The sequence below is a fragment of the Lemur catta genome, chromosome 13 (assembly GCF_020740605.2).
Source record: "Lemur catta isolate mLemCat1 chromosome 13, mLemCat1.pri, whole genome shotgun sequence".
Taxonomy (NCBI): domain Eukaryota; kingdom Metazoa; phylum Chordata; class Mammalia; order Primates; family Lemuridae; genus Lemur; species Lemur catta.
The window spans coordinates 81648068-81671377 of record NC_059140.1 but is presented as its reverse complement, the minus strand read 5'-3'; the positions used below and the strand labels follow the sequence as shown (position 1 = coordinate 81671377).

Genomic DNA, 23310 nt, shown 5'->3' with positions numbered 1-23310 from the left:
ATAGAAAGAAATTATATGGACAGCTAAAAATATATATAGAAAAATTAGCCGGGCATGGTGGGGCATGCTTGTAGTCCCAGCTACCTGGGAGGCTGAGGCAGGAGGATCGCTTGAGCCCAGGAGTTTGAGGTTGCTGTGAGCTAGGCTGACGCCACGGCACTCACTCTAGCCCGGGCAACAGAGTGAGACTCTGTCTCAAAAAAAAAAAAAAAAAAAAAAAATCATCGATGTAATTATTGAATGAACGAAGTACCACACCAGAGATACAGGTCCTTTCAGGATCGGGGGAGGGCAAGGAGTGACTTTTTCCATTCGGAGAGTTGAGAAAAGGGTGTTTGAGCTGCTCGCTAGTAGGCACTCAAGTACTGAACTGAGTAAGACAGGGATGTGGCATTTAAGCTGCATCCTAAAAGAAAAGTGGGAAAGAACAGGGAGTTCTGGTCATGGAAAGGCTTGAATTATACTAATGGTACTAATCACATAATCATACTAATTTTGAACTGTTTAATGTAGTAGAACCCATATCAAACAATGAAATAAGTAGACTGAGTTCTGCAAGGGGAATTCAAAAAAAGTCAAGTAAGAAACTCCGGACTGTTTAATGCAGATATGCTTTCTCCTGAGGTGTAGGATGTCACAAAGCAGTACCCCCAGGCAGAGTCTGGCCTAAATCCTGTTTTATTTAGTGTATAGTGTTGTAAAATTGGAAATTTCACCCAAGAAGTCTGTATTTCTGGCTTCTGATTAAGTATAAAATCTAGGAATGCTGGCTCTGCCCCTGGAAATGGCCGTCAGCTGAGCTGGCAGCAGCCGCCCTGCAGAGGGGCCCACGCCTGCAGCCCACCCCAGGCCTCAGCACTGGCCGCAAGCCCTTCCTGCTTCCCTCCTTTGCAGTTCCTGCTTGGGCCCACGATTTTTGGATTCCTGACATACTGGCTATAAGAAAAATGAGCTCATAATGAGATGCTGTTACTAGAAAGTGCTTTTTGAAAACCCCTGTGTGTATCATGTATTGCGTGTGCAAAGTGATGTGAATAGTTCATGCAGGGTTTCTCTCAAGAACAGTGAGAATGTGGACAGGGCCAGTATTTCTTACAGATATGTATTTTTTCACCTCTATGAGTAACATTCAAATTTTGGTCAGTATGTTGGGGTTCTCCAGAGAATCGGAACCAATGGGCTACATGACAGGGATTTGTTAGGGGAACTGGCTCACCTGACCATGGAGGCCAAGGCCCACGCTAGGCCCCTTGCGAGCTGGAGACGCATCAGCGCAGAGGCTTCAGAACCAAGGACGCCAGAGTGCTACCCCTGGTCTGAGGCCACTGGTCCAAGTCCTAGATGCTGAAGAACATGCAGTCTGATGTCCAAGGCAGGAGCAAAAGAGGCGTCCACCTCTGGGAGGAAGAGAGAACCCCCTTCTCCCGCCTGTGTCCCAGCCGGGCCCCCAGCTGTGGGTGGTGCCTGCCCGCACTGAGGGGGGTCTTCCCCGCCTGGCCCGCTGACTCAACATCAGTGTCGTCTGCAAACACCCTCCCAGACACACCCGGGAGCAGTGCCTCAGCAGCCATCTGGGCTGTCCCTCAGTCCGGTCCACACCTAAAATCACAATTTATGCGTAAAGATACAATGCTTTGTGTGTGGAATGCAAATGAACTTTAATGGACGGTGGTGTTAAAAGCCCACTGGCTCCATCTAGGAGAACCTTATGGGGAGGAATTTAAGAATGGAAGGAATGGAATTTAGCAGGAAACCATCACAGATGCCTTTTGGAAGTACAGAATAGAAATTATAAATAAATCTAGAGAATGCCTTTTCCCTTCTGTGTGACTGGCCAGATGTAGGAGGGAAAAGGCAGCAGCCTTTTACATTACTGTGTTTTCTTTACAACTGTATCTTTTAATTTTAGGCTCAGGCACCAGAACAAACAGTGACATTATATGAAGATGAACAGTACCCAGTTCACATGTCATTAGTAGAAATGGGGCTCGCAGACGTGGATGAATGAGGTAAGTTCTTGTTCTCCTCAGTCAGCATAAGGCATGGGATTACTATGGCAGAAATTAATGATAAATTGCTCCTAAAAGCACCCTTAGGTTTAAAGGAATGACGATGAAGCTCAGCAAGAATCTCTCTTCCAGATTTCTTCCTGACAGGCCCCTCTCACCTGTTCAGCACTGGTGTGAAAGAGGTCCCACATCTGTAATGCTGGGAATGGCATCGTGACTCCTAGAAGCAGACGGCACGGGCTGAGCAGGAGAGAACAGAGCGGGCACCATAATTCACACGCGAGTATGTGGTGCGCACCTCAAACCCCTGAACAACCGATGTCCTCGTAACAAATGATGAAAGTACTTGGGTAACCAGTTAACTCTTTTCTTATCCACAAGTGACTCAACAACTAGATTTGAACATCAACATTTAGCAGAGATTTATAGGAACACATTTTGTTTTTCAGGTACACAGTGCAGAGCATCTGTAGTAGCCCAGAAGGAAGTTTTGTTGTATTTAGACCATTTTGGGCTTAGTTTTTTTGACTTGTTCTGCAATAGTGCTTTTCCCGCCTTATTTCTTACGAGTTGAACTGCTAGGAATTGTGTGGACGACATCAGAAAAAATGGTTAATACTTACTTTCAAATATTTGCTTTTATCATAATTTCAAAATGAAATAGTTTAGACACATGAAAAAATTTTAGTTCCTTTTATAACTAATGATTCAGCTTAAGAACTAAAATATTATCAGTACACTTGAAGCTCCTTCCAATCACAGTCTCCCCCTTCCCAGGTAGAGGTGACATAATGTTGTTGTGATTTGGTGTTTATCATTCTTACAGGAGTCTTCATGTTACTGTATACGAACGCATCCATAAATGAGGGGTAGTATCGCTCTGTGCATGTTACTGTATGTGGTATCACACAACTGTCCTTTCTATTTTATTTGCACCATTTAGCCACGTTGGTATGTACAGCTCTTATTTTCACTGCTATATCCATGTGCCTAATTTATTGTTAGATATTCAGAGGTTACTGGTTTTTTCTCAATTACAAATATTCTTCTGTAAGACCCTTGTGTACAAGTGAGAGGTTTTCTAGCACATACACATAGTAGTGGAATTTGCCAGGTCATGGGGGTGATTGGTTTCTAAAAAGTATATTTCTACCGATTGACCTCACGATCAGCCATCCGAGTTCCTTGCCTACACTTGGTGCGGCCAGGCCTTTACTTGCCAGACTGTGATACTAGTAAGAAAAGGTATCTCATTGTTTATTATGCGTTCACTGGCTTATTAGTGAGCATTCTGTGCTTTGTTTATTGCTTGTTCATATCCTTTGTCTTTCTAGTGAGTTGTGATTTTCCTAGTGACTTGTAGAAATTCTTTATATATTCTGGTTAGTAATCCTTTGTCAGGTTTATGTGTGGCATGTCTTTTCCCTGTTTTGTATCACCTTTTGACAAGTAAACTTTTTACTCATTTATCATCCTTTTTCCTTAAAGTCTGTGCTTTTTGTGTGTCATTTAAAAATCCTTCCCCTTCCTGAGGTTATATAGTTAAGTCCTTATTTTTGAAAAGTTTTAAAGTTTTTTCATATTCAGTCTCAAATCACCTGGAATTGATACACTTTGGGGTTTTTTGTCAACATTTATTGTTGTATTGCACTAAGTGACAAGGTCTCACCTATCTGCATTTATTATATAAATTTACAAATAGTAGGTGACTTGCCCTTCCCTCAAGGACACCATTTTTGACAAGTTATAAATCAACCTTGTTATAATTGCTTTCTCCTCACTATGATTACCTATGATTATGGTACTGTTTGACCTATTTGTATTCATTCATTGTTACAATTAGCAAACCTCTGTAGTAGATCAAATGCTTTAATTTTGGTGCTAACGGAACAGTGATCTTTTGGCTGGAGACCTTCCTTTACTGCTTAAGTCCCCTGTCTGTGCAGGTCCTTCTGTGGTTGATGTGCTTGTGGGACATCTATGTACTTCCTGTACTAAAGAGTCTCACTCTGTCACTCGAGCTAGAGCGCAGTGGTGTCATCACAGCTCACTGCAGCCTCCAACACCTGGGCTCTGCCTCGGCCTCCCAAAGGGCTGGGATTCCAGGCGTGAGCCACTTCGCCTGGCCCTGGTCCTTTTTGGGCTTTATAACTATCTCCAAAGACCTGTGCCGTTTATAATAATAATGCTTTCCTTAGTCTAACTGTAGAAAGACAGGGCAGGTGGATTTTATAAATGAAAGCTGTCCTTGTCGCATTTCAAAGAATATAAAAATGAAGATGCTACAGGGCAAACTTTTATTTTAGAATCCGTACAGTCTCTTCCCCTTGTACACACACACTCCATAAATTAAACAGAATCCGCCAGAAATGTACATTTTTTAACAAGAAAATCAGTTAGTGTTACTTCACGATTAGTCACACAAGGGTCGTTACAATTCTGTGTCCATTAGAATGTTACCGTCCTTGTCCTTAACTCTTACTCGCCCGGATGTGTACTTGGTTTCTTGATGGCCATTTGCATATACAGTTTTAACAGTGCCATCTGGATACTCCCGCCTCTTGAACTGGGCAGTATGGAGTTCTCTTTGGCCATTATTAAACTCTATGATTTTGGTGCCGTCACTGTAAAATTTAAAATAGAATTTCTTTAAAAAATAGGAAACATACAACAGGAAAACTATTTAAAAGTAGCCTTTTGATGCTGGCAGTTATTTTTTAGATACGTCCTTTGTTCCATTTCCCTCTACAATGTTTCTGCTTTGGGTTGATAGTTCCAATTATCAGATTAGCACTTAAATGTGTGCATGAAAAGCCTGTTTTAGTAAATTTATATTTTCACCACAAAATGCTTAGGTTTTTTTTTTTTTTTTTTTTAGCTTTACATGTGTTCTGCCTCTAAGGAAGAAAAATGATCATTGTATTAAAATTGACCCTTCTTACCACTAAATTAAAAACCATCTGAGTGCCTGCTCTATCGGGGGGGAAGGAAGCTGTATTTCTGGGAAGGGGCACGATCAGACTTAAGATCTATTTTGAAACAATGGAACAACATAACACCAAGTTGACTGCGTAATGTGCTTGTGGGACATTCAAACTAAAACCCCAAATGCAGGTGCAATATATGCCATTAGAAACAAGACTGGGGCTAAAGACTGGGAATCACCACTCCTGAACAGAATGCCAGGTGCTAGAGGGTGGTCCTCTCTGGGTGATGGCGTCATACCGTTGCACTCTGACAATTGTACCATCTGGGAAAATGCTTTCTTCTTGTCCATCAATAAATAGGTTTTTAACAGTCTGGTCAGGAAACGTGATTTCTTTCCTTCCATCTGGGAAATGTTTTTCTGTTTAAAAAATAAAGTATTTACAATAACCTTTTTTTTTTTTTAAAGAAAAGGAAGAATTTAATGAGAGAGCAGGGTAAGTTTGTACCTATTTGTCCACTTGAGAAATGTAGAACTTCTAGTCCTTCTGGGTAGGTGGTGTGAGTGGTCTGTGCGGCTGCATAGTAGTAGATCTGCAAAGACACGAAGTCAGGACGCCTTTTCCCCAGAGACAGTTACGCTTTGGAGAACGACCCTGTGGAAACATACCACTCTCTCATCCGGCATGACCTGCTTGACGTCACCGTTAAAGAACGTGACTGTGACAGTCTTCCCATCTGCACTCACTTCCTTCCGAGTTCCATTGGGAAACAGGATAACACGACACCCGTTCTTATAAACCTTTTCCACCTAAAAAAAAACAAAAAACCCATAAGCTTGTCACCAGGGAAGATTTCTTCCAGATACCACATGAATAAAACATACCGTAATTCTCCTAATTGCCTACTTTAAAGTTTTTCATAAGTAAAATATTCTCTCAAAAGATCCTTTATTTATTAGCTGGAATTCATCTAAAAGAAACCTTTCTTTGTAAAGTCTGACTCTTCTTTTGACTGTTGTGTGTGCTCCTCTCATTCCTCAAGGCTAGCAATGAACTCAGACCCTGTGATTTCAATTAAAATGGATCAGACTGGGGTACTCTGAAAAAGTAAATTTTCTGTAAACCTGAGGAAACTTTCCCTCATCACCTCCCTCTAACAAACCCTGTTGATATCCCTTCCCTTCTCATTCCCCCTCTTAGCTAGAACCCCCCGCTAGGCGGTTCTCCCACTCAGAAACTTCCTAAGCACGAGAATAAATTGTGCAGGCTGAGGATGGAGACAGGGCCCCTGACCCAGGAGCTACAGAAGGGAGGCTGCAGGAAAGGAAGGCCTAGAATGAACTGAGCTTTTTAAAATGTGCCAAGGATTACAAACCCGGTTTAGCTCTGTTTGGAGCAGGAAGAAAAAGCTTAAACAAAGGGACTGTGTTCCTCCTTTTGCTGCATCTCTAAACCCGAAATGGCAACTAAATGCATGTTGTGCACTGAGCATTTTCAGAGAAGCCCCAAAGGTTCAAGCCCCAAGATACTGAAGTGAAGTCACCATCAGCAGGCTTAAAGAGAAATTATCTTAGAATCTACGTGTTTCAATTCTATTTTACAGAATTCATTATTTTTAAAAAATTTTTTGACCTTTCCGTCAGGATGACTGATTTCCCCCTGTATTTCTTCTTTTTCTTCCTCCTGTTTACATTCAGGATCAGGATCTGGTAAGTTCCCTGGTTCCAGGGGCTCCCCAGGTGAGGTGGCCTATAAGGACAAGACATCTCAGGCAGCTCAAACCTACACGTATTTCCAAAAGCCAGATACCAGTGCTGTAAAATTCTATGACTAGTGTGTGGTTTTATATGTAATACATTTACAATTTAAGTAAAAAGCCTCCTTTACACATGGTTTAGAAACTTAAGTCAGTTAACAAATTGATTTCAAGCCTTGAGGAATCTTTTGAATACATAAAAATAGAAAGATTTACCTGTCCCTTATCCGAATGGCCAAAATCACGAGGACGTGCAGAATTAGATCTCTGAGGTGGATTGCCTATTAGAATAAAATTGTCAAAGTGAGTACATGCTGTTGGAAAAAGCCGATAGACTTGCTAGACATAAGGTTGCCACAAACCTTCGATTTGTAAAAACTCAATATCCATACATTGCAATGATAAAACAAGGTATACCTTAAGGAAAAGCAATGTAAAACCGTGGAGGGGCAGTTCTGGGGTGCTGCTAATCTATTTCTTTACCTAGGTGGTGGTAACCCAAGTATTTTATAATCGTCAAATTGCCTATGTTATAGCCACTATTCTAAATTTATTTCACGAAAATAATCTTTAAAAATTCCAGGTAGACCAAAGACTCAGTTGTGAATATAAAACTTCATAGAAGAAAACAGTGTATTTATGACCTGAGGATTGAGAATTTAAGTCATGAAAAGCAAAAACTGTTAAAAAGACTGGCAAATTCAGTATTACAAGGAAAAACATATATTAAAAAAAAAACAAACTGAAAAGCTAAACCCCAAGTGGGAGAAAATATTGGCAGTGCTTGTAACTGACAAAGGATTAGCATGCAGCATAATTACCGTCAATAAAGAGAAACACACACACACTCACACCCAAAATTTTAAATGGGCAAAGGAAATGAACAGGCAATTCACAAATAAGGATTCCCAAACGTCCACTAAAGGTAAGAAAAGATGCTCACGAGGGCTTACCGGTGATAGGGGAATGAACCACCACTTCACATGTGGCCAAAATTGTAAAAATTCTTACCAGATCCAGCGTTAGCAAGTACAAAGCTTATTCTGCTGATAGTAAAAAAACTGGAACAGCCACATTGCAGAGCAAAGGGAAAACCTCCTAAAGTTACACAAACCTGACAGGACCCAGCATGGCCCAGAGAAACCACATGAAGCCCTGCTTGTGATCACGCAAAACAGGGAAACCTGAATGTCCATCACCAGGACACGGAACCACGGAAGTAAACTGCGATGGGATCGATGTAGCTATTGAAATCAGCCAACTGGAGTTTTTAATGTGTTAATGTGGGTAAATCATAGAGAGAGAAAAAGCAAAACTGCAGGACACACACAACGTGAAACAATACTAGAGGCTGCGTATCCCTCATCTGAAATGCTTGGAACCAGAAGTGTCCCAGATTTCTGGTTTTTTCTGATTTTAAAGTATTTGCAAATACTTACAGGTTGAGCATCCCGAATCCAAAATCTAAAATGCTCCAATGAGTGTTTCCTTCGAATGTCATGTCAGAGGTCAAAAAGTTTCAATTTTGGAGCATTTTGGACTTTCAGACTTGAGATGCTCAACCTGTATATTAAATTATGGACACAATGTAGTAAAAGAATTTAGAAAACAAGCATGGAATGCTAACGGGGCAGAAATGAACTGGTGGAGTATATGACACACAGGGGCTTCGATAATATTAGTGTTTTATTTTTTAGGTATAAATTCTTTAAATTCTAAAATATTTTATAAAAATATCATGCAGCTTCTTACCTTGTGTTGGCAAATAATTTTTCTTGCATTTTTCTCGCTGGGTTCCTGAAGAAATTTGACTCTTTTGAGATCGAACAGATGGGTTCTATAGTATGGGAGATAATTTTGAATGTTAAGTGTTAGTCTGCATGTTAGTACGCTGAGTGAGACTAGCAGAACTCGGCGATGAGAATGCTATAGGCTGTTCATTGGTGTCACTTTCAAATATAACAGGCCCCAGTGAACAAGCTGTTATCAGGAATGAACTATATATATACAACATATACACACAGACTCCTTTTGACATACATTCATTCTTCAAGTTACAACACAGGCAAAGTAACCTAAACTCTGACTGTTACAGACCAGCGGAGGAGAACGCAGGCCCTCAGCTCAGGGTGCTCACGGCGGCGTCTCCCTGGCTCTAGCGCAGACGAAGTCTGGCCAAGCCCGGCTCTCCCCGAGAACACGAGGACGAGGGGGGCTGCCACTTCCAAACCACATCAACTCCCCCACCCGCCCGGCTTTGACTCAGTCCCTGTACCGAGCTCCGCGCCCCCCTCGCCCCCTCCAGTCTCCTCTGGCCAGCCCAGAACCTGCCCTCATCGGTGCTATCACTGTCTGAAGTTATCAGACTGCAAAAATCTCAATGTCAAAGCATTCCACTTCAAAAGATCCAAAAAGATAATTAGCCTGCTGTCTTCAAAAAGTCAATACCATTTAATAAAATGCCAGAGTATTTAGGGGTGAGATGCCATGATTTCTGCAATTTCTTTCAAATGATTCAGCAAAACGTACAAAAATACGGCAGAATGTTCACAGTGGTTGAATCCAGGTAGGTGTTCTCTATTTTGGGAAAGTTTTGTAATAAAAAGAGGGAGGGGAGAAGGCCACTTTCTGACTACCCCATCCCGTCTCCGCAGCTCACCCTCTAGCGGCCCGACCACGCCCACCGCGGACAGCGCCCGCAGGTCACGGGCCCACAGGTCACGGCGCCACCGCGGACAGCGCCCGCAGGTCACGGGCCCACAGGACACGGCGCCACCGCGGACAGCGCCCGCAGGTCACGGCCCACAGGTCCGCCACGTCCTCAGAACCTTGTGGCCCGCGCCCTCCCACGGCAGCTCGCACACCCTGCCAGCTTTCCCGGCCCTCGCTCACCTGGCGGTATTCCCCCTGCACCCCTGAACAAGAAAAAGCCAGTGTGAACAACTCTCACTTTAGACGTCGCTAACCTAGGTGGGCCCCGGGGCGGCAGGAATCGGACTCCGGCCCCCGCCTCCTGCCCCTGCCCTGGCGCCAGTCCCCCCACGGTCCCCTGCCTCGGCGTTCTCCTCCCTCGTCCCACCGATACCCAAACACCCATTCATATCACCACCTAAAAAACCAAAACGTCCCTCCCCTGCGGCCACTACCGCACCTCCTTACTTCGCGGCAGAATTCCTCCAACTGCGCCACGGCCACGCCGTCCCCAACGGGTCCTCCCCCGTCCCAAGGAAGGGGGCTCAGAGAGGCCCGGGTTCCCCAGGCGGTAAATCCCAGTCCTGTCCTTACAAACAGCAGCCACCCTCCTCCTGGGGTCCCCTCCTCACTTGCCCAGGACACCGGGCCTGCCCCCGCTCTTCTCACTCCCTGCTGTCCCAGTGTCTGTCCCCAGCAGGAACTTCTGCCACACAGGGCTGCCTGGCCGGCACCTTCCGGATGTCCCGAGGCAGTCCGAGCTTCCCTTGCCCGCGCCCGGCCTTCCTGCTGTCACCGCAACCGGCCCAGCAACAAACCCCGTCCATGCCCCGCCCGCCACGGCTGCCCCGCCAGGCCACTGTCGTCTGCGGTCTGAATCCCTGCAGGGTCCCGTCTGCCCCGCCGTCCCGGCCTCCCCCGCGTGGCCGGTCTCTCAGTCCCAGCCTTTCTCCGCGGCTGGAGTGTGAGCTCCCGGGGGAGGAATTCTGTCTGTTCCGTCCATGGCTCAGGCCCCAGGCCTAAGGCGGTGCCCGGCACGTCCTCGCCACCAACGCTTGGTGACAAGGGATAAGCGCGTGGCTCTGCAGAAATGGCCCGAGCTGTTTGAGCTGCGGTTACGCCTACCGTGCCCCTCCTTCGTAAGAATTCAAAGTAGAGCATGGAGCAATGCTTGAAAAAACTTTTAAATTGTGATAAAATATATATCACATAAAATTCACCAGCTTAACCACTGTTAAGCGCCCGGTCCCGGGGCAGCGACTGCGTTTCCCGCCACCGCCAGCTCCAGAACCTTCCCACCCGGCCAGCCTGAAGCCCGCCGCGCCCCGCCTCAGGCCGCGTCCCACTCGCCTGCCCTGCGCGACCCGGCCCCCGACCCGGCCCCCGACCCGGCCCCCCCGACCCGGCACCTACCCGGCCCCCGACCCGGCACCTACCCGGCCACCTACCCGGCCCCCGACCCGGCACCTACCCGGCCCCCGACCCGGCACCTACCCGGCCACCTACCCGGCCCCCGACCCGGCACCTACCCGGCCACCTACCGCCGACCCGCCTCTCGGCCCGGCCCCTCGGGGACCCGCCCTGGGGCCGCGCTCCGGGGCCGCCGCGGTCCTCCAGGCGTCCAGGCGGACCCGCTGCGTCACCTTCATCTCCTCCCGCAGGTCTGCGTTCTCCCTCACCAACATTTCTATCTGGCTTCTGAGGCGGCCGTGGGTACTGGACCATTTCGCTTCCTTTCTTTTTAAATCTTCCCGTAAATCTGCTATTTGCTGTTTTAAAGCCTCTCCAAAAAAAAAAAAAAAAAAAAAAAAAAAAGCCTGAGTAGAATTAAACCAATGTAACAGAAGCAAAGACATACATCGGCGACACGCTCAGTGCCACACACACAGCCCGGCGCGGGGCGGCGCGGAAACCGCCGAGCACACTGGGCCCCGCAGCGACACCGCGTCAGTCCCGAAAGGGACAGGGCCAGACCGCGCAGGAGCCGACCGTGTCGCGCCAGGACGACGAAGGCCCGACCCCAGTCAGTCACTGAGAAGAACCGAGGGGATAAATGGGAGAGATCTGGTCAAGAGAAAAATCAACAGCATTTCATGAATAACGGGAGGAAGAGTTGTGAAAAAGGAAGAATAAGAAGCCAAAGTCAAAACTACGTGCCCTAAAACTGATTCTCTCTGAAATTTGTGAGAAGAAACAGATTTTAAGAAAATGAGTTGTTTTAGATGGACATATAAGTGAAAAAACTGATGGAAATGTCTGGAACAATTTGAGATCACGTGTAGGTGCAGGTGACGGGGAGTGGCCGAGAGCTGACAAAAGGGGCACAGACAGGTGCCAGCGGAGGCCCTGACCCCAGCCACCTCAGGGCCACACAGCAGCCCAGGGACGGAGGGAGGAACCTTCCCCTCAGGGCGCCACGCCACAGACTGCGTGGACTTTGGATTTGGTGAGATCAAGGCTCAAATACGAGTTTTGTAACGTGAAAGCTTAAAACAAGGTCAAGAACTTCTCTGAACATCAACTTCCCTATTTATAAAATTGTGGATTATAGCCAATAAATGAGAAATTTCTGACAAGCATTTTTATCATGTAGGAAAATACACTTATTAATACTAAAATGGAAACATGCAAGTCTAAATGAGTTAAGAACTCAACAGCAAATATTTATTAACTATCTACTATCAGGCACCGTTACAGGTCCTTGGGCTGCCCTCTGGGAGGGCAAGTGAGAGGGTGACAGGGCGGCAGGTGCCAGAGGGCGCACAGGGCGGGAAGCACGGCATGACACAGACCTGCACGAAGAGCGTGCCCAGAAGCACAGGTGTAGGCGCCGGGCACAGCCCCAGCACAGCATGGGGCCAGCGCAGGGGACCAGGGAATGCCGAGAGGACTGGCAGAGGACAGGAAAGGGAGAAGAGGCCAGGTCACATAGGACCTTGAGGTTCCTGTAGGAAGAAAGAAGTGGAGCCATCAAAGGGTCTGAGCACACAGAGGACGCGGCTGCCTCCTTACTGAACGAAGCCACAGGGACAGGCAGCCTGGTGAGTCATTAATTCAGAGGTGACAATTCGAATCTGGGTGGATTTTCTGACAGAACAGCCTGGAATATGAGAGACAGAGATGCCTCAAGAACGATCCTAGGCCCCTGGCCTCAGCACAGGGAGGATGAGGATGAGGGGGACAGTCTGGGGGCCACTTGTAGATGTGCTGCAGTGTCCGGCAGCCAGTCAGACCACACTGGTCTAGGATGGGGCGCAAGCCCAGGCTCCTCAGCTTGTCAATCCTAACGTCAGCACAGGTGCTGAACCTCCTGCAGCTGCTGAGTTCAAGGGCAGGAAGCAGCAGCAGAGACTGAGACGGGGCACAGGCATGGGGACCCACAGCCCCAGCTATCCTGGGAAGCACGGTGACTGCCACAGGGCGGTTTCAGAGCAGTGGAATGGCCAGAGGCATAAATGAAGCTCATGTGGACAAAAGACACCGAGATTGGGAGATTTGGGGACAGTGAAGGCCAAGGCTTTCAAGGAGTTTTGCTGCAAAGAGAAACAAAGAAATAGGCCTGTGGGGTCAAGAGAGATTTTTGTTTAAAGAAGAGCAAAAAAAAAACTCAAGAATTGCTAATGGAATTAAAAATTGGCGTGATATTTATGGAAGGGTAATCTGGCAACATTTGTCAATGTACATACCCTTTAACCTAGAAATTTCACTTCTAGGAATTGGTCCTACAAATACATTCGAGGATGTAAGCAACATAGGACACGATTTGCACTCCCAGCACGTGCCTGCTCCATACTAGGTACTAGCAACCGCATGTGGGGTGAATTAGTAGGAGAAGGAATGTGAGGGGTGAATATGCACCAGGTTATTCAGTACAGCACTTCTTGTCACTTGAAAAAGAACAGAAATAACATGAATGCTTAGGTCATTAAACTGTGGCACATCATTATATTGCTACTCTATGTAATTACAAATAATAATGATGCTCTTTTAAGATATATAATGATTTCAGTACACTACCATTAATGTTAAAAACCCATGAATACCTATGTATATACTAAGAATTTCTCTGGGAAGATGTAAGAGACTGATAACACTGGTTGCCTCAAGAGAGATGAATCGGAATGGAAACAAATCAACTGTAAAAAGACACCCTGAGCAATCAGGAAAATATGAATATGGACTAATTATTAGTAGATATTAAGGAATTATTGTTAATTTTGTTAGCTGTGACACAGGTATGATAGTCACATCTTTTAGAAGGTAACTTTCTCAGTTATGGAGATTATTTACAGGTGAAATGATCAGATATCTGGGATTTAATTTAAAATATTACAGATTAAAAAACAAAAAATGAGTGGAGAGAAAGATAAAATTAGAAAGACAAAATGATCACTGGTGAAGTGTGAGAATTTATTACATTATTCTTGTTACTTTCATATACTTTTGGAATTTTCTATAATAAAAAAAAAAAATTTTTTTAAAAAGAGCTCTATTCAGTGCCCAGGGCAAGGGGGAGAAATTTCACTATACATCTGTTTGTACCTTTTGAATGAGAATATATTTATATTACCTTTCAAAATAAAATTTTTAATGTTGCCAAAGTCTAACATATCAGATGTAATAAACTGAGCATTAACCAAAACATTTCTCCCACAAAAATAAATAAATGGAATTAGAGACCCTGACTGAGCAGTATGCTATGCAGTAGCTTAAGCTGTAGGTGTGCAGGTGAGATCGCTCCAGGACAGCTACACTATGACAAAGGAAGAAAGCAAAGGATGGAATTCAAAATTACTAATAATTACAATGCAGAAAGTGGAAGGTACATTTGCATTTTTATGCTAGAAGCAATGGATAGCTACTTTAAATTTTTCTTTTGATAAGCTGGCATTTTAACCTTGATGAAATCCAATGTATTCATTTTTTTCTTTCATAGTGAGTTGTGTCTTCTCTTAGAAATCTTTGTGTATGCCAGTGTCATGAATATATTCGCCTACATTTTTTTTCTAGAAGGCTCATAGTTTTATCAAGAAATGCATTCGTTCTTTTTACCTGCTACATCCCTCTGATCATGTCCATTTCTAATTATGAAATCAACAGGACTGATAATTTGGCTTATCAGTTTATAAGTTTTAGAATTAAACACCTAATTAGTATATGGGTCTGAAAGTATTATAAATGAATAGAATTAATAGTATTCTGTATGCGGTGGATCAAAAAGATTAACAACTTTACACTGATGAATTTCCAACTCCTGGCTTTTTAATTCACTTATGTCATTATCATGGTCTTTTCTAAGCGTTTATTAGTAAAAAAAAAACTAATATATTTTACTCTTTAAAAGTCAGACAAGGCTGAGCATGGTGGCTCACACCTCCTACAATCCCAGCACCCTGGGAGGCCAAGGCAAGAGAACTGCTTGAGCCCAGGAGTGAGACCAGCCTAGGCAACATAGCAAGACCCATCTCTAAAAAAATTTTTTTTAACTAGCCAGGTGTGGTGGTGTGCACCTGTAATCCTAGCTACTCATGAGGCTGAGGCAGGAGGATCACCTAAGCCCTGGAGTGTGAGGCTGCAGTGAGCTATGATCAGGCCACTGCCCTCCAACCTGGGCAACAGAGAGAGATGCTGTCTCTTAAAATAAATAAATAAATAAAAGTGAGACTACAAAAGATGTTCCTGATGCAATGTCTCTCAGACAGCTTATTTGCTGAATGAATGAATAAAAGATTGATATCCAGTTTCTCTTTGACACACGAAACAACTCTAATGAGAGTCTTACAAGATTGTCACCTTTACTAATTGGGTATAATGTAAAGCACTGGCATACCTGTATTTCTTCACGCTCCTTTTTATCTGGAAAAGTTCTTGCAGCTGTAGTATACTTTTCAAACACTTTACGTTCCTTTTGTAGCTTCTTCATTTCCTCCTTTTTAAACTCTTCTATTCGAGCCAATTCTTTTGCTTTCTGTTGTTCAAAGTCTGCAATTTCTTTCCTAAAATGACCAAACCACGTTATCATCTAAGTCTGGGTCCCCAACCCCCGGGGCCAGACTGGTACCAGTCTGTGGCCTATTAGGAACTGGGCCGCATGGTAGGAGGTGAGCGCAGGTGAGCAAGTGAAGCTTCATCTGTATTTATAGGCGCTCCCCATCGCTCACATCACCGCCTGAGCTCTGCCTCCTGTCCCCGACTATGGAAAAATTGTCTTCCATGAAACCGGTCCCTGGTGCCAAAAAGATTGGGGACCATCGGTCTAAGCAGTCCATCTCAGTACAGTAATCCACATATGGCACCAAAACTGAACCTGGTGACAAGCTAGGAGGAGCTGAACCCATCTTCAATCTATAGGCCTGAAATACCAGCCAGTCCACTCACCAAAACATTCATCCAACCAAGTATTCACTGAGCGCCTCCTAGGACTCAGGCACTCTATGAGGTAGTGGAGAAACCACAGTGAAAAAAACAAAACTCCTTACTCCCATGAAGCTTCTTACATTCAAATGGGAGAGACAGACAATAATAAATAAGGTAAAAAAATCTATGGAGTATTAGACGTGTTAAGGAGAAAAATAAAGCTATGTAGGTGGTTAGGAAACATGAGGGTGGAAGGTTCGCATTTTGGAGGGGTCGTCTTGCTGAGATAACACAGGAAGTAAACCGGAAGGAGGCGAGAGAACAAGCCATGAGGATGTCTGCACAGGTCAGTGCAGCCAGAGGGAGCAGCACGTGCTAAGACCCTGCGGCAGGAATGTGCCTGAGGCATTCAAAGAAGAGGAGTAGTGGCCAGTGTGGCTAAAACAGAGTGAGCAAAAGAGGGAAGGTAGGTGAAGATATCAAAAAAGAAGGTCAGATGAGTTAGGGTCTCACATCCCCTGTGGGGATGCTGGCATCGGCCTTAGAAGGCCAAGCAAAGGAACTGTCTGCAGTCAGCTGGCCCTGGGTATGTGTGAAGAGCACAGGGAGACACAGGGCGGCAGAGAGACCACAAGGAAGTCATTTCAATCATCAGGGACACCTGACAGCCACCTGGCCAGGAGTGGCAGCTCTGAGGAAGGTGCAAAAAGGTCAGGTTAGATGTGGAGTGAGAGAGCAGAAGATTCAAGGATGACTTCAAGATTTCTGGCCTGAGCAAACACAAGAACAGACTCATCATGTGCTGAGATAGGGAAGGCTGAGAGAAGAGTAGGTACGGGAGGGAGTATTGGGGGCTAATTTTTTGGAAGTGATCTCCAACCAGAGAGACCGACTAGGCAGTAGGACGTCAGATGTGGGCTAGAGATTCGGCTTTAGGACACGATGGCACCCGATGTTATTTAAAGCCTCAAAAATGGGTGAGTGCTCCACAGGAGGGAGAGCAGACAGAAAAGATTAAAGATATTCATAGTTGACCAAATAATCAAAACTTCTACAACATACACACAAATCACATATTCAAAGGCACAAACTGGGGGAGGAATACTTGCAGCATATTTGGCAAAGTTTAATATTCTTAATAAATCTACACAAAACTACAGTCAGTAAGACAGAACTCCCACTAGAAAAGTAAGCGAAGGTCACAAGGAAATTTACAAAATAAACGTGATGACCACTTAATATAAAAGTATGCTCAACTTTATCAATAATTAAAGAAAAGGAAATTTTAGAAACTGAAAATGGCATAATGATCACGTTGGCAAGATTTGAAAGGCTGCTAATGCTCAAGGAGATGAGCAGGAGCCTCAGATTCATCATAAGAGGGTGGTATGTTTTTTAGAAAAAGTAGCCTCATATGTATAACAATGTTCTCTGAAGAATAATTTGTAGCAGTGAAAAACTGTGAACAAGCTAAATTTCCATCCACAGACTGATCACAGTAGTGTTCACACCACACAGTCATTTCAAGGCTGCAGAAGATGAGGGTGTGCTGAGAGGGTAAGATGTCTATTATGTTGTTGAAATAAAAAGCACATTAAAGAACAAGACATGTAACAGAGCCCAGGGCTCAGAGCCACGCTGCATAGGTTGGAATTGAAGCTCTCTGTCACCTACTAAGGAGGAAAACTTAAAAAACTTTCTTAGCTTCACAGTGCCTCAGTTTCCTCATCTGTAAATGGGAAGGATAATACAAAATCTAAATTCAAGGATTGCATTCTGCTTAGAACAGAGCCTGGCATAGTAAAAATGCTAAAAACAAAGCAAAAAACTAGATATTATTTTATGATTTAAATGTTCTTTAAAAGAAAAAAATATACATTTCAAAATAATGAACTATAGACATTTAAAAAGTTACCTTGGGTGGAGAAGGGGTTTGGAATAAGTTCTTACATCTTAGCTATCCCTACTAAGCATATATTTAAACCATCAGTAGAAAAACAAAAATATTTCCATTAAAAAATAAAACTCTGCAGAATTTGTTTCTGAGACACCTCAGAATATAGCACATAACTGAATTTCCTTTTTAAGTGGATTAATACTGATCTATAATCCCTTATCTGGAATTTCAGGGCCAGGTGTGTTTTAGAATTCATAATTTTTCAGGTTTTAGGAAAGAAATATGGGAGTGCTGTCAGGGAAGATGGTGGAATAGGAAGCTCCAGGAATCGGTCCCTCCACCAAAATAATTACTGAGCTGGCAGGATGTGTCAAACCCCTTTCCAGGAGATGCCTGCCGAAAGAATTTTAAGAGACAAATTTTTTAAATTTTCTTTTGTTATTGGATCCAGGCATTTAAGGAATTCAATGTCATATCACTGGCTGACCATGGAAATAACAGAATACACTTCAGTGGCCACACATGACAAGGAATAAAGCCTTTGAACTACTAAGCCTTTGAACTACTAATGGACAACTGACGCCCTCAAAGAGCAACAGTGGCAATCCCTGGGGTAGGGCGAGAAGCTGATTTCCTGAGTTGCCACACTGCAATATTCAAAATGTTCTCTTTTCATCAAAAATTACAAAACATACAAAGAAACAGAAAAGTACAGCCCATTCACAGGTAAGAAAAGAAACTGACAGAAACCATCACTGAGGAAGCCAGACAGGGGACTTACTACTCAAAGACTTAAAATTAATAGTCTTAGCACTAGACAGATCATCAAGGCAGAAAATCAAAAAAGAAACACCAGACTTAAACCGGACTCTGTAACAAATGGACCTAACAGACATTTATAGAGCATTCTATCCAAAAACTGCAGAATATACATTCTTCTCATCAGCATATGGAACATTTTCCAAAATACCATCTGTTTTACCACAAAAGTCTCGATAAATTTTAAAAAGCTGAAATCATATCAAGTAACTTCCCAGACCCCAGTGAAATAAAATTAGAAATTAACTCCACGAGGAACTCTCAAAACTATACAAAGACATGGAAATTAGACAACCTGCTCCTGAATGATCTTTAGCTTAACAAAGAAATCAAGACAGAAATTTTTAAAAAATTTGAAATGAATGATAATATGAACACAACTTGCCAAAACTTCCAGGATACAGAAAAAGCAGTGTGCTAAGAGGGAAGTTTATAGCGCTAAATGCCTACATCAAAAAAACCAGGAAGATCACAATTAACAACCTAATATTACATCTCAAGGAACTAGAAAAATGAGACCAAATGAAACCCAAATCTAGCAGAAGAAAAGAAATAACAAAGATCACAGCAGCACTAAATGAAATTTAAACTAAAAAATAATATAAAGGATCAATGAAATGAAAAGTTGGTTGAGAAGATAAACAAAATTGATAGGTCGCTATCTAGATTGATCAAAAGAAGGGAAAGAATTCCAATAAGCTCAATTAGAAATGAAAACAGAGACATTACACCGGATACCACAGATATACAAAAGATCATCTGAGACTGCTACGAACATCCCTATGCCCACAAACTAGAAAATCTAAAGGAAATGAGTAAATTCGTAGCAACATATAATCTCCCAAGTCTGAATCAGAAAGAAACAGAAACCATGTGAACAGACCAACAGTGAACAGTGAGATGGAAACAGTAATAAAAAATCTCCCAACAAAAAAAAGCCCAGGACCAGAGGAATTCATCACCAAATTCTAACACACATACAAAGAAAAACTGGTGCCAATCTTATTGAAACTGTTCCATAAGATCAAAAAGGAGGGAACTCTCCCTAACTCATGCTATGGAGACTGTATGACCCTAATACCAAAGCCTGGAAAGGACTACAACAAAAAAAGAAGAAAAAGGAAAACTGCAGACCAATATCCCTCATGAACACAGATATAAAAATCCTCAACAAAATACTAGAAAAGTGAAGCCAACGGCATATCAAAAAGATAATTCACCATGATCAAGTGGGTTTCATCCCAGGGACGTAAGGATGGTTCAACATACACAAATCAGTAAATGTGATTCATCACATAAACAGAATTAAAAACAAAAACCATATGATCATCTCAATAGAAGCAGAAAAAGCATTCAATAAAATCTAGCACCCCTTCATGATAAAAACCCTCAACAAACTAGGCATAGAAGAAACATACTTCAAAATAATAAAAGAGGCCAGGGGCGGTGGCTCACACCTGTAATCCTACCTAGCACTCTGAGAGGCAGAGGTGGGAGGATCGCTTCAGGTCAGGAGTTCAAAACCAGCCTGAGCAAGAGCTACTGAAAATAGAAAAAATTAGCCAGTCATGGTGGCATGCACCTGTAGGCCCAGCTACACAGGAGGCTGAGGGAGAAGGGATCACCTGAGCACAGGAGTTTGGGGTTGCAGTGAGCTATGATGACACCACTGCACTCTAGCCGAGGCAACAGCAAGATTCTGTCTCTAATAATAATAATAACAATAATAATAAACCATCTATGACAAAACCACAGCCAACATCATACTGAATGGGGAAAAGTTGAAAGCATTATCACTAAGAACTGGAATAAGACAAGGGTGCCCACTGTCACCACTTCTACTCAACAGGGTGATGGAAGTCCTAGCCAGAGTAATCAGGCAAGAGAAAAAAATAAAGGGTATCCAAATCAGGGAAAGAGAAGGTCAAACTATCCCTCCCTATTGTTTGCCGACAATTTGATCTTGTATCTAGAAAACCCTAAAGACTCCAACAAAAGACTCCTAGAATTGGTAAATTCAGTAAAGTCTCAGGTTACACAAGTAATGTACACAAACCAGTAGCATTTCTATATATTAATAAGTCAAGCCAAGAGTCAAATCAAGAACTCAATACTGGCTGGGCACAGTGGCTCATGCCTGTAATCCTAGCACTCTGGGAGGCCGAGGCGGGTGGATTGCTCAAGGTCAGGAGTTCGAGACCAGCCTGAGCAAGAGTGAGACCCCGTCTCTACTAAAAATAGAAAGAAATTATATGGCCAACTAAAAAAATATATATATATAGAAAAAATTAGCCAGGCATGGTGGCGCATGCCTGTAGTCCCAGCTACTGGGGAGGCTGAGGCAGTAGGATCGCTTAAGCCCAGGAGTTTGAGGTTGCTGTGAGCTAGGCTGTCGCCATGGCACTCACTCTAGCCCGGGCAACACAGCGAGACTCCGTCTCAAAAAAAAAAAAAAAAAAAAAGTAGAGGTTCACTAAATGTCAATGAATTGTATATTATTATTTTTTTCTTGGCAAGGCACTCATGAAGTCAGGACTGAATTGTATACTTCAAAATGGTTAATTTTAAGTTGTATGGATTTTACCTCAAACATTAAAATAACAATAAAAAAAACAGTGTGTATGCTATATTTTATATAATATCCCCAGCAACACCTGGAATAAAATGCATTAGTATTTCTTCAACAGAACCTATGACTATTGACAATAAGTACAATTTAAAAAATATGTATGTCCAGTTCAGGTTTTCCTATCCAATAAATTTCAGGTCAGATCACGACCTAGGGTGGAAAACTACTTATGTTATACTGCTGACTGCTGTGGGTGGAGCTGTATCCTCTAAAACAATTATGTAGAAGTCCTAATCCCTGTGAATGTGACCTTACTGGAAACAGGGTCTTTGGAGATATAACTTAAGATGAAAGTTAAGATGAGGTTATACTGAGTAGGGCGTGTATAACACTGTCCCTGTGAGAAAAGGAGGAGAGACACAGAGACAGACACACACACAGAGGAGAATGACACACGAAGACACAGACACAGAGAGAAGATGACCATGTGAACAAAACACTGGAGAGCAGAGTGCTGTAGCTGCAAGCCAACCAACAGCAAGGATGGCCAGCAGCTCGAAGATACAGCATGGCCCTGCTGATGCCTCGACTGTGGACTTCTAGCCTCCAGAACCAAGAGAAAATAAATTTCTATTGTTTGAAGCCACCCAGTTTGTGGAACTTCGTTAAAGCAGCCCTAGGAAACTAATCCACTAGCCAAGGTATCACCTGAATTCATAGCTCCAACCTGCTTTTCAGTTGTCAATTTATGACCTCATCACTAAGGAAATTCCCCTTTAACACATCTTTGACTACACTGGGTCATTTTATTTAATTAAAAAACTTACGTGATTTCACCTCTTTTTCATTCATATTTGTTGGATTGATTAAAAATGTTTTAAATTTTTATATATAGTCTTAAAGATGTCATTGAATCACTGTATATTTTTTCCCAACTTACAGACACAAACTTACCTGAGCTTTTCCAAGGCACTTTCTCGTTCAATACGAAGTTTAGCTAAAGATGTATTCTCAGCTTTAAATTTTTCTATTTCTGTTTCCAACTCAGTAACTTTCTCTCTCAAAACCTGGGATCGAGCACTGTCACCTAAAACAGGCCGTAAATACTGAACTTTACAAAATGCCTTACAGCAGCGAAAACATTAGCTAGCTATTAACACTAGGAGCCAGGAATATGGCAAACACCAGTGCCACTAAAATGCATTAGAAACAATGCTTCAAATAACAAAAAGGGAAAAAACTGACCTAACTTTCCAGAGGAAACCAGTCTAAACTTAACAAAGAATTAAATTATTCTACTTCAAGAGTACCGATTTAACTAAGAATCAATGATACACAAAATCATTCAAATCAATTTTAAAAAGATGAATATATTAATATGCAAATAGCTCCAGAATTTGAATAAATAATTCACAGGAGATCTAAAGGGCTAATCAACACTGAAATAAAAGTGTACCTTCCCCTCTACTACTAATCAAAGAAACGCAAATTAACAGTTTTTTCTCTTAACAAATTTGCTATTTAAAAAAGTAAAATAGCCAATGCTTCTGTTCGTCAATTGAAACAAAGATTTTATTAGTTACTACCCTTTTGGAAAATAAATCTGACCTATATCACAAGGCTAAAAGGATGACACAAGTTATAACATACATCTCTATCACATTAAAAATCCGTAAGAAAATTGACTGGAAGGGAATATTCCAAAAAGGCATACCCGTTACCTTTGGGTAGGTTAGTTATAAATAAATATTTTTGCTTCTATACTTTTTAAGCTTCCAAACTTTCTGCAAAAAGTATTAGTTTTAAAAATTAAAAATTTTAAAAAATAGCTTAAGGTTTAAGTTATAATCTACATTTTAAAGCACCTATGCTCTGCTAGGCATTCAGAGTTTATAAGATAACATAATATAAAAGAAAGGAGTCTTTCGGTATGAATTTGAAATCCATCAAATCAACTGAATACTACACAGCCATTAAGTGGAATGAGGCAGATGTGTGTATGTGCTAGAACACATATGAATTTATCATCAAGGTGCTGGACAGCATATAAATAGCATGTTTTCATTTGTGTAGAAAAGAAATAACACACACATGCTTTTATATGCGTGAACTCTTTAGAATATACAAATGAAATAGTAACGCTGGTACCTCTAGGAAAAGAGACTAGGACAAGGTCTGGGGAAAACAGGAAACTTAGAAACAAATATTATCTCACGTAATATAAAGTGATTAATTTTAAAGCCTTGGGAAAGTCAAAACATAAGTTTATGTTGGAAAACTCTGAA

General features: G+C 42.6%; 2 protein-coding genes across 5 annotated transcripts in view; one reads left to right on the top strand and one right to left on the bottom strand.

Moving 5' to 3' along the window:
- Positions 1-3597, top strand: part of RNF17 (ring finger protein 17) — a 100649-nt gene extending 97052 nt beyond the window's left edge. The window contains exons 35-36 of the mRNA XM_045567012.1: positions 1910-2009; positions 2142-3597. Of these exons, the coding sequence (XP_045422968.1) occupies positions 1910-2008 (99 nt within the window). The 3' untranslated portion in view covers position 2009; positions 2142-3597. The remainder of the gene's footprint in view (positions 1-1909; positions 2010-2141) is intronic.
- Positions 3598-4289: 692 nt separating this feature from the next.
- Positions 4290-23310, bottom strand: part of CENPJ (centromere protein J) — a 35308-nt gene continuing 16287 nt past the window's right edge. For 3 of the 4 annotated variants that reach the window (XM_045567712.1, XM_045567714.1, XM_045567715.1), the window contains 10 exons: positions 21980-22112; positions 15214-15379; positions 10913-11164; positions 8445-8529; positions 6909-6973; positions 6569-6685; positions 5605-5745; positions 5444-5528; positions 5235-5355; positions 4290-4633 (listed from right to left, as the gene is read on the bottom strand). In XM_045567712.1, coding sequence (XP_045423668.1) covers positions 4441-4633; positions 5235-5355; positions 5444-5528; positions 5605-5745; positions 6569-6685; positions 6909-6973; positions 8445-8529; positions 10913-11164; positions 15214-15379; positions 21980-22112 — 1358 coding nt within the window. In that variant the 3' untranslated portion in view covers positions 4290-4440. The remainder of the gene's footprint in view (positions 4634-5234; positions 5356-5443; positions 5529-5604; positions 5746-6568; positions 6686-6908; positions 6974-8444; positions 8530-10912; positions 11165-15213; positions 15380-21979; positions 22113-23310) is intronic. The other variant, XM_045567713.1, reaches the window with a different exon arrangement.